Here is a 12,281-nt window from a genome sequence, read left to right as displayed (position 1 = left end):
AAAATTTAGCTGTAATCCAAATTCAGACAATTATTTTGAGCAATAAACATGAAAATAACAAGGGCAATCACTAGCACATAAACTTTACACGTGGAACACAGTGTTAAAGTCTTCATAGAATTAGGGTCCAGAATTAAGAGCAATTTCTGTGGATATAATTAATACATTAAATGAAACCTTATATTCGCATACTATGCATTTTATAGTTTGAAAGGGAGAGCCACCCAGTCAAATGAAAGTTTTGTTGTTATCTAACTTGTATTATATGTTATCACTTTTAAGTTGCATCGTTATTCTCTATAGCTCTTGAACTTGTAATGCTAATAAATATTATAATATCATCTTTCTAGATTCGTTCTTTATTTACCATGTACAAAGAACATTTAAATACTAAAGACATGTACTGAAAATCTTCACTGTGGCCAAGATGGTGAGGAAGGTACAAAATGAATTCTCATTCTGGTTCTCCTGAGCCAGTCAGTTCTGGTTCGACAGTTGGTGCCACAAGAACTAAAGATGATTGTTATAAAATGTTGCAGTTATACAATGATATTGTTTATTTTTGTTCTATGTATTAGTCTTTGCCCTGTAATAACCAGTGTTTTACTTTCCTTTTCACAGCATTTGCTGACTGTAGTATCTTTCAATCCTTAAGTATTTCATTAAATATTAGAGGTAAATTTACCCCCAATTTTCTTCTGCCTTACTTTGTATGGTATTTTTTTATATATCCTTAAATGCCCCTTAATGGCAATCCCTTGTATCATGTATGTGATAATTGTCATTAATATATTTTCCTACTAAAGTGACTTCTAGACAGACTGTTATTCTGTGGAATTCTCAATTATGAAATGATTTAGAAGTATTTACATCAATATCTTTCCCATCTCCTATTTTCTAAACCTGTTTTGTTTTTATGCTTAAAGGTGATATGACAGGACTATTAAGGATTTCATAATTTCTATTCATGCCAGTGTAATGAATCTTTTCTGACCACAAATATCATTGGTTGTTCATGGCCTTGGTATTTCTATTTTATGAACAATATTAATGATTTATAGAAAACAACTGGAAAATTTACCGACCTATCCATTGAAACACCTGAATCTTATATTTGCTTTGTAATATGAAGATATGATTTGATTATATTGCTGATATATTTTCTATAAGTAATCAAAATAATGCTAACCCATCTCATTCATTGATGCCTTATATTACCTGAAAAAACATGAAACTTTAATTAATGTAATGTTTTTTCTGAGGTAATTTGCTAATTATTGCCATATTTGCATGAGATGAAGTACATAATGAATCCTATCTATCATTAATTATCAGAGGTTACGAAATTACTTGATTTTGCTTTGAACTAATTTCTGCTGGGTATTAATAATAGTATTTTTTCTTGAAAATTTTCAAAATAATGGGTCTCATACCTACTTAATTCATATGATGCAGCTGAAGTTATTAATATTTTTCTAATGGAAGAAGTAATATGTTCATGTAAAATAGTTATTCACCAGTTTTTGCTGCTTTGCTATTTCAGTTCAGGAGTGTTTTTCAACATCATTCAATCCATTCTATTGAATTTTGCTGGTACAATTGTATCTGGCATGTTATAAAACTAAAACAAAATATTCTTAGGTTTTAATTCTGGTACATTTCAGACTGATCTTTCATTTCTTCAAAGAGATGAAGGTGAAGAGTAAAAATTTACTCACATTTTGACTAAGAACCTCTATTTTAATGCACCCTCAGGGTGGAATAAGTAGCTAGCATTTGTTGTTAAACACACATTGGTGGTTTCCGTGGCTATTAGTGGGACGATATTACAGTATTTCATTCTTTTCATGATGCTGTTCACAGAGCATTACATTGCAACAATAGCAGTTTTATTTCCAACCATGTAAACTCGAAGGCTTCAAATACAGAAAATGCCACATCATGCTAAGTATTATAACAGCAGTGGTTGTTTTTAAAAATGGCCAGTAAGAAGGAATATGTTATATGAATCATAGCATTGTGTGTACTCTTTTTGAAAGTGATAGCTTGAGCAGTAGTTAAGATAATTATGTACGTGAATTGAATTTTTAAATGTGAATCCAGTAGCAAAATCACTAATGAAAATGTGTTTGGCTCTCAGCATCCACCTCAGAAATTGGAGTTGGCTGCAGCATTAGTGAATAGTTACAAAAAATTCATAGTTTTAATTTTTTTGTTTTACTTGAAATATATCACATATATAAATAGGCAAAGAATTTGGTTTTTTTGTTCTAATCTTAAACTTTGGTAGTTAACCTATAATTGATTGGATTGTGACCAATGTTATCATTTAAGAATGTGACTACAACACAAAGTAGTAAGTTGGTAAGAGAATGATTTGTTACAACACATGAAGTTGTTAAAATTGTTTTGCATGGTAAATTCAAAGAAAATTAATAGTTCTTAGAACTGGGCTCATTTATTGTTGATTACATTAAAATACATATCAGACATTTTTAAATGTACAAAATGGTAATTTAGGTTATGGAGGTAAAAGTAGAACTTAAAGAAACACAAGCCAATGGATGAGCTTTGCTTATTTTCAATTGAATTATGGTCTAATTTTTTGCCTAATAGTTTTCTCTTGTGAGGCTTGAATTTTAGGCTACATTATTTATCTGCCGCTATAATTTGAGTATTAAAGATTATAATCCCATTTATGTTATTTTTGCTATATTTTATCCTTTGTAGCCTACTTCTCCTCACAGCACATATTAAAATTGTCATTCAGAGAACTTTTCTTCTTCGAGTCTTAAAGCTCACAAAGTTGGCTTGAAAGTATTTGATCTAGAAATGTGGAGAAAAGTGAAATTTTAGGCTGTTTAAAATTCATATTTCCAATTGTTTTGGAGGTAATTGCTTGATTTTTTTCATAAAAAATACCCATTTTCTTCAAGTGTCATGTTCAATGAATAGGTCTATAGTTTTAGATATGCAATTTAGCAGGCAATGACTTTTTTTGCATGGCCCGAAATGCTTTGCAAAAGTTATTATATAGAGGTCACAAATTAATTGAACTGCTATTTTTCCATTCTGTATTTTTCAGGGAGAATTTGGCAAATGATACATATTTGCTTTCACAAATGGACAATGATCAGTATGTACCCATATGGACTGTGGCCAACTTCAATCAGGTGAAGAAGCTAACGAAAGACATCAAGCTGATAACAGAAGTACTGCGTGGTTAGTTTGGCTCTTTTTATCCAATTTAGCATGTTCAGTATGATGTTAAGCATTAAATTGTGTTTTACATTTCTACTAAATCTATGACTAATGTCCAATTATTTTATAAATGCTTAGAAAATGGGATATCTAATTACTGTTACATTTAAATGCATCTGACCAGTAACCGATACACGTCCGATAACCTATCAACTACAAGTTTAGTCGGAAACCTATCAGTGCAGAGAAATATGGCCATATGTATAATCATTTTGTTACACCTGATAGTGGTTAAACCTTGATCTCCTTTGTTGTCAATATGGCCACATATTTTAAAGCTAGTTCATTTTTCTTTGTTATAGACTGAAAACTTTCCCTAAGTTTTCATCAAACTGAGTTTCATTTTTATTATTTCTGATGTAATTCAAACTTTTAAACATTCTTTGGAGGGAGAAAGATTCATCAAGTGGGATATTATGTCTGTTAGGTTTCTGGACATGATTCTAACATTTATCATATTATGTTGGTAACATTTATTAAAAACATAAAAAACGTCTATATCCATACACTTATAGATGTTAAAACCAATGCATAAATAAAATCACAAGTGACTGTGGCCATATCTACTGTGTACAGAAGATTAGAGCCAGGTGATTGAAATATTCTGATCAACAGAAGCATAAAAAACTAAACAATATTTACTGGCCAACACAATTTGCCACCTTATTGCTTTTTTTGCTATGATTTGTGAGTTGAAACAAGACATATGTTTGTGTGCCCTTCTATTTGCTATATAAAGTAACTTGCAGCATAACAAATATGAAAAAATAAGAGAATGAATACCGTAGAATTTTCTTGTTTTGTTAGCTTTACTTTGCTTTGTTAGTATTGGCACTCAGCTGTTCTATACACCCTCCAAGTTCAATGAAAGTGCCGCCAACATGGTGATTGTTTCAAACCTGAATTGAACTAAGCTTTTGTAATTTAGAATTTTCTCAAGAAAATAACCTATGGAGAAGAACATCGTATACAGCGATGGTTAAAGTCATCAATTTCGCGAAAGAAAAAGGAAACTGTGAGGCTACCAGGATTTATCCATTAATAAATCTTTTAAGTCAAAGTTGCATTCTAGTTGAGAAAAGGGGATACTGTCTGTTATGAAAGACTATTCAGAATCGGGAAAAATTAAAAGTGTCTTCCGAAGAGAACCAAGCTGGTGGATCTTGGAAAGTTGGCAGGGTGTCAGATGGGCTTGTGTTAAAAATGGATTTGAAAAAGCTTAAGGCAATATTTCAACGCCAGTGCTAGAAGATGAGGAAGAGTTAACTTATGAGAGCGGACTCAGTGATATGTCTGAAGAGATAATAAATGCACTTAATTCATTTAATTGTGAATCAGGTGATGAATTTCTTAGATTAAAGTGATCTACCTATCCTATCATGTATTTATACCTGCATGTATATAATACTATATACTCAGCATGTACGTTAATTACTATGCCTTAGAATAAAGAATTACCATATTTTCCCATCGATAATGCGCACCTAGAACTTGGTAGTTATCATGAATTCCGCATGCCCAGGGCTTCACAGTTATCTTGAACGTGTATAGATGCTGCACGTATATATATATATATATATATATATATATATATATATATATATATATATATGTCTCACTTGAAGAAAACCTCTGAGAGGGCCGAAAGATTGAACAATTTACCGTGTGAGTGTCCTTTTAAATGTTGCTATTCTATTTGGGTTCTATAATTACATATAGTGTGTGTAAATATGCCTGTATCGGATGTGTGTTAAAATATGTGTTTATTTTTTTGTGCCTCCGAACATTTTTGTATGGATAACGCACACTTAATCGATAGGAAAGTACGATACTACATAATAGAATACGTACGTATGTAAATGTTTGGATTTTGTCACTTTTCATTGCATAGCACAAATTGTCATTTTTTGATCATCTGAACATTTTTGTATAGATAACATGGGCTTATCGATGGGAAAATACGGTAATTTAAAAAATAAACAAAATTGTTTATAATTAAATTTCATTATATGAAGAAACACTATGGTTGTAGAATAAATTTTTCTTTTTGTGGTGTAATTTATTTAAAAATTTATTACTGGAAATATGTGAGAGTTTTTTATCAAAAATTTTATTAACATTGAATTTAATTGTCACCATTTTAGAATCACCAAATGTTCAAGTTGATGAAGAAGGTTTAAAAGTGAGACCAAATCATAAGCGCTGCATAGTTATCCTTCGTGAGATTCCTGAAAGTACGCCCATTGAAGAAATTAAGGTAAGAATATTATTTAATACTGCTAAGGTGTTATTACTTTCAGTATTTTTTTTGTTGATGTCATTCAACAAATTGATTTTTACTACTTTTGCTTTTATTTGAACATATTTTTGCATTCCCTTATTATTTTGGTTAAAAAACTAAAATTCCTCTTATAAAGAGACATTTCAGCATTAATGAGTATCGTGGAATCTTTTATTTTTTTAATGTTACATCTACAGCTATTTTAAACAAACCCTCCGCTTCAAAAAAATGGACTAATTTTATCATTAATTTTTATCCTTCTGCTTGATTTTTTAAACATGATTCATTTTCATATTGTTAGAATGTATATAAAATATGTTTGGTGAATTTGGATGCTCCTGTTTGAGGCCATGAGTATGGCACTTACTATTGATTAGACATCACTCCTTGGAATGCATTGATTGAAATCCATGAATATGAAGGCTTGAAATATTTGTACCTTGAATTTTAAAGTTAATGTTTTAGTGTGTAATTATGCATATTAAAATAATTTAATGTAAAGTAGATTTAGTCATGTTGCATAAGTAACATTTTTTTCCGAGACAAAAATGCATATATGTCTATATCAGCTAATGCTGCATTGAAAAAATATATAAGAAAGAATTATGAACAAGCAAGTGAGACAACTAAACAACCACCTCAAATAAAATATGCTTGTTATGTTCGATCTCGAAGTTAGTATTGCTCTCAAATGTCATATCTACAGATACCTTGATTTTCAACATCTGTTGACTCGTGATGACCAAAGATTAAAGACTAAAACGTTAAAATCTGGCTGTCAATCTCTTTCTGCATGGCAAGGCTAAAATGGCAAGAGGATGATTTTTTCTAATCGTAAGCAATAATCCTAGTAATGCTTCTTGTTTTCTGCCTTTAGTAGCATATTACAGTATGTAGTTTGATAACAAGGTGGTTAAAGTCTTGGTTCATCTTCTTTTTCTTCTTCATGTAAATAAAATGGATGTTATTTCTTAAAACATACTTTTCGTTCAGGGCCCTAGCAAGGGGACATTATCACATCTATATATCTCTGATCAAAGAGATTTCACCATTTAACATTTTAAACCTCAAATTTTTATCTCACTAATGTAAATGGTATTGTCATAATTTTTCTTGTTTATTCTGCTGTTACATTTAATATTTAGCTACTTATCCAGCTGCTGATTGATCTCTATTAAACATATAAATTTAAAATGGCATATGTTCTGACGCTCAGAATTATAATGTTATGGTTAATTCCAACAGCATGATTCCATACGACATAATTTTACCAAGTAGTTGTATTGCTCTGGAATTAGCACCGGGAATGGTTCAAATGTCCCTTTTTGCCAAGGTCATGTTACTCTGAAGAGTAAAACTTGTCTTTTATATTTCATATTGCTTTTTCATAATGCCCCTGGACGTGCTGAAAAATGCTAATGTCCAAGTACTAATCCAAGTACTGTTTGTCCCACTGAATACTTTATCAACTTAAAAGTTAACACGTATTTTCATTGCATTCAAAGTTTTTTGCAGTTGGTAAGTTAGGTCAGTAGATAGGTAAATACATGTCCTTTAAATGTGTATTTATGAATTAAATCTTCAAAAAATTAAGCTCTAAAGTTAACTTTTGTAGAATGCAAAGTTTTTCGGATAGCAGTTTCACAACACTTTGTGGTGATTTCAAAGAATGTACCTTTCACGTCTTGTCTTTGTCTTCTGTTCAATTTCATGAATGACTGTTATGATGGCAAATATAGAATGTCCATCCCATGGATATGAGCCATATAATGTTATACTTTACAATGAAATTTCTTGTTCTTTTTGTGGTGTATCTGTGGAGTAAATCATCTCTGGTTAGTCTCTCCATTGCTGCTGATGTTTCAAAAACCAATTCTGTTACTGTCCTTGGCCGGTTAATAATTAAAAATTTTATATTTTCCAGTGCAATTTTATTGTAGTATATTCTAACCACAGCTTTAAACATTACTCATCACATAATCTGGTTTTGTCATTATGGCTGGTAATCAAAATTTCAGTCTGTTGGCTCGACCCAGCTGTGGGCACATCGAGTTATGTCATTTTTTCTAAGTATTTTGAGTGGAATCTGGCACCAATACAGAAATTGCCAACTCAGACTGTCTGAAAATGGCATTTTGTGCTTTTAGCCTTTAGCTGAATATTACATATGTATCTGCAAGACTGCCATCGGATGCTACTTCTGGCCATCCCTTAAATGGCAGTGAATATAAATAGTTCGTCATGATTTACTGTTCATTGTGACTTGGAGTTAAATTGTGAATCACTGCATTGAGACTTTTAATTGCATTCTGATAACTACATAAATACAAAGTTTCAAAGATGATATTCTGGAGTATATCATAAACTATATGCTTATGCCAATACGCAGAAATTATAAACCTGCATCCTTAAAAAGGAAGCAAGCACCAAAGACATCAGCAAATTTGGTTGATGTTAACACTTAAGAGATTTGAATAAATTAATGGGTATTTTACTAATAATCGGTATTGTTCCCAGCCTAGCTCCTGTAGGCTGCATGCATTCCAATTTGGCAATCAATATAACTTCATGAGGATGCTATATACTGCTAGCATATTCTAAAGAGGCCTAACCAGTGAAAGATAACATTTTTCTTTAATCTATTCATCGCATTTACCTAGTACTGTTCTAATAAATCCTAATTTTCTATAAGCTTGTCAGTATATCCAATGTATATGTTTCATCCAGGAGAGGTCGTGAGTGAGATTAATGCCTAAGTATTTAATCATTCTATTTTGATGTTCCCAATGCAGTAGACATACAGGAGGGTTTTCTCTTTTTTTTCAAAAATTAATCTATGCACTTTTTAAAGTTAAATTCTAATTGCCAAGTGTTGTACCAACATTGTATAGCATTAAGGTCATCTGCTTAAGTTGCTTTACCCTTAGGAACTTCACTTTTTGAGTTTCATAGTGTTCAGTAAATTAATGCAATAATCCAAGAGCTAAGAATGAATACAAAACGTACTAATTTATATGGTGGAGGAAACTTCAATTAGCACTGCCATCAAATAACTGCTCTCAAATATCTCTCATGGATCTTAAAACAGCATGCCTCACGGGTAGGTTCCGCCGCCATGCTGAGGCCAATGCTGGTGTGACCCATGCCAGGGTTAATGTGTTAAGTGATCCATAAGTTGCAAAATATTCCTTAAAAGTACAATTATTTCTATCACTAGTAATGGTATTTTTCTTTAAATTTATTGGCCTGGCTTAATTTTTATTTGAATATGTTGTGAAAATCATGTACTAATATCTTTAATTTTATTATTAGCTTGTAACATTTTAATACATGAAAATATACAATTTTATTCCTTCTACCTTCTACTGTTTAATAAATATCCTCAGAAATGTAAATTTGTGGATTCACTGTAAATGATGAGATTTCATTAATTGCAGTATTGAGTGTTTTAAAAGGAAAAATTGTAGTTATATATTTTCATTTGATCCTTATCCTACTTATCATTTGATCTTTCATAAATTCCATGCACATTTTAAATTTGGTCAGCATATTTAACAGTGACAGCATTCCAGATTTACAAATGAAGTAACACTTTAAATTTGTTTTGTGTTTTTTGAAGGAATGAGTTACATCAGCTTTGATTAAGCTTTGAGATATTATAAATTTTGTCATTTATCTTTACTATTTATTTACTTTTACAGGGGTTGTTTTCTGGTAAAAATTGTCCAAAGTGCATATCATGTGAGTTTGCTCACAATAACTCATGGTATGTGACATTCGAGTCTGATGAGGATGCTCAGAAGGCACACAGGTTTCTAAGGGAGGAAGTGAGAGAGTTTCAGGTAACTTAACCTACATATTTTTCGTTTAGTCATGTTAATTCTTTGATGATAAGGAGCTCAGCTCAATATGCTCCTTATTCTTTAATATTCTTCTTATTTCTGGATTAGTATTAATCATTTTTGGATATCAGTGAGATATTCTTATGATTAAGTTATGATTTCATTGATAAATGCATGACTTTGAATTCAGGGTAAGCCTATTATGGCACGAATCAAGGCCAAACCAATGAACCGCCTGCCTATTCCTCCTGTTGTACCATCACTTGGAATAATGAAAAATGGATACAGAGCTGGAGCAGGGGGGGCAGTGGGAGGTGGGGGTGGTCCCACTGCCCCAACAACATCTAACACCCCTGTGGGCCCTTCAATGTTGGTATATGATCATCACCACCACCACCATCATCCCGTGCAGACTGGTCAAGTTTTACCATCACCTTCACCTTCAGCTGCTCCAACATCTGTTGCCTCTCCATCTGTGGCTGCTGCTGGGCCCCCAATACCCTCTGCTCCCTCACCGTCTACGTCCTCTTCTTCAGCATCCAATTTTCAAGCTCCTCAACACCAACAAAGATTCCTGTATGCTGCGGCTGCCGCAGCTGCCGCAGCGGCAGCAGCAAATGGAGGAACCTCTATTCCGCACCCTCCTAGTGTCAACTATGGCAATCAAGTTCATGTATATGTAAGTACTCGATTATTTCTATAGATATGGATACTGGAAATGAAGTGCACTGTAGAGTGTACTCAATTTATGTTAAAAATAATGCTTTTCAATTTATTTTGAAAATGATCAGCAGTAGAAACCCCTTGTTCTCCATATTTTGACCACTTCCACTCACTCGGAGCCAACAACAGGTGACTGATCCCCCTGCATCCTAAAATTTTGTGCTATTAGCCATGCACTACATCGGTGTGTATTGCAGCTTTCTCACATGAACATACAATGAGAAAAATTTTTCCAACTAGTCTTATATAAACATTTATTCAGACGTTATTTCTAAAGAAATATTTAATTTTGCATTTTCTCAACTTCGCAATGCATCAAACTTAAAAAAAAATCTGTGAAGATATTATAAGACTAAACAGTACAATTATGAATTTATAAGTCACTTTTAAATATTGTATGTGACAAGATGACATTTTCTTCGCCAACCAGCATAGGGGTGTGAGTAGAAGAAAGAATGAGATTGGAGATGCCTAATTCTAACCTGATGTGGATTTTCTTACTATTGAATCTGTGTTCCTTAAGAAAAGACCAATCATTGATGTGAACTGATTGTTGATGTGCAAACTAGATCAGCTATGCTCATCCTTTGTTTCCAATTTTTAATGATTTTACTTTAATTTCTACTGTTTTTATTTTTATTCTTGTGTCGCTTTCTTCTTTGGGTTTTTCTGTTGGGTCAATTTTAAAAGTATGCACAAAATATTATATAACTTTGCCCAAAAAAATCATTGATAGTATGTTTGGAAAAATGTATTATATCAAACAATGCTAAGATGCTGGTAGAAAAAGTGCTAGAGACAAACTGCAGTAGCAGGTGTGCAATGAATTTGGGAATTCCCCTCTTCTCGTCACTCAGTATGCGGGAGTTGCTCATTAAGCAAGTCATTTTGGGGACCAATATTTTTGCTCATGTGAAATACTCAGTCTGAGGTCCTGGATAAGTGAGGTTCCCCTGTATTTGCTCCTAGGTTTGAATTAAATTTCCATAAAATGAAAAGGCTAGTTTGGGAATTGAAAGATAGATATAGGGGGCCATGATATGTACAAAAGCAATCATACCGACTAAAAATGCAGACCACTGACTTAAGATAACATACAAAATTTGCTGAATACTCTTATGAAAAGTTTTCCTGGAAGCAGTGGTTGGCTTTGACTGTTTATAAGGCTATATGTTCATCACAAACGTTTCTAGGAATGTTGTTGAATCATATATGAGCAGTTAGCGAGCATTAATGAATGAATATGGTGTAGAGTAATTTTAGGTCTATAATGCAGATTCAATAGGCATGTGCTCAAGAGCTTTTTCAAAAAATATACAAAATTTACAAAGTGGACCCAAGGTTCTCCGATGGAAAATCTGCAAAGAAAGGGTGTCTACACTACTATGTATAACATGTAATAAATTGTAATAAATACTTTTCTGTATCAACCAGTATCTTGAAAATCCAAAATATTGCATTTTTATCAAAATAGTAAAGAAAATTGCTGAACCAACACTAAGAGCGATAGTCATTGGTCAGCAGCTGATGCTCCATTGAAATCATTCATCTGTTATGGTATCACTAAAAGATAATGGAAGCCAAGTACCATTAATCCAATTGTGTAGCAGCAACTAAAATTTGAGTACATTTTGGTGGAGGATGGTAAAATTAAAGTATGCAGGAGAACTGCAATGACTGTGTACTGCGGACCTGCACCTAAAAAATACCAAGGAAAACTTTTCAGAAGTAAAGCTCCTCTTTATTTAAAACTAGATCAATTAGTTATATTAATAATTGAACCAAAATTGGATAAATAAGATAGTTAAAGTATAATCATTGCAGTTTTTATTAAATGCGCATGATTTATATTGGCCTAATTTTAGGAGAAAACCTGTGGTGTATTCCATTTAAATAAGTTTATTTCTTACTTAATTCAGATCTACCTGTATTGATGCTTTAGGCTGTAATGTGGCCAATAGGATCACCAAATATAAAGCCATCAACAGTTATAAAATTAGTGGGGGAAAATATTCCATGCGGTTATGTAAGTCAAACTCCAGATGGTTTGGATTTTGCCTAATCCAAACAAGCCCTGGCCCCATATAGTCTAGATTGGAAAGTGTTAACTGTGTGTACACTTTCAATTGCTCCTGATTCCATAATGTCCTCTTATTTAAAGGGAGAAAATTATT

The 12,281-nt window shown here is 32.4% G+C and overlaps 1 protein-coding gene across 1 annotated transcript in view; it reads left to right on the top strand.

Annotated features, from left to right (window-relative positions):
• The window catches only part of Larp4B (La-related protein 4B), a 64,362-nt gene that overhangs the window by 15,540 nt on the left and 36,541 nt on the right, over positions 1-12,281 (top strand). The window contains exons 5-8 of the mRNA XM_071588170.1: positions 3,086-3,222; positions 5,406-5,518; positions 9,244-9,384; positions 9,575-10,063. Coding sequence (XP_071444271.1) covers positions 3,086-3,222; positions 5,406-5,518; positions 9,244-9,384; positions 9,575-10,063 — 880 coding nt within the window. The remainder of the gene's footprint in view (positions 1-3,085; positions 3,223-5,405; positions 5,519-9,243; positions 9,385-9,574; positions 10,064-12,281) is intronic.

This window comes from Hetaerina americana, unplaced genomic scaffold (assembly GCF_022747635.1).
Source record: "Hetaerina americana unplaced genomic scaffold, ioHetAmer1.1.p SCAF_3, whole genome shotgun sequence".
NCBI lineage: Eukaryota > Metazoa > Arthropoda > Insecta > Odonata > Calopterygidae > Hetaerina > Hetaerina americana.
This window is presented reverse-complemented; position numbering and strand designations above follow the sequence as displayed.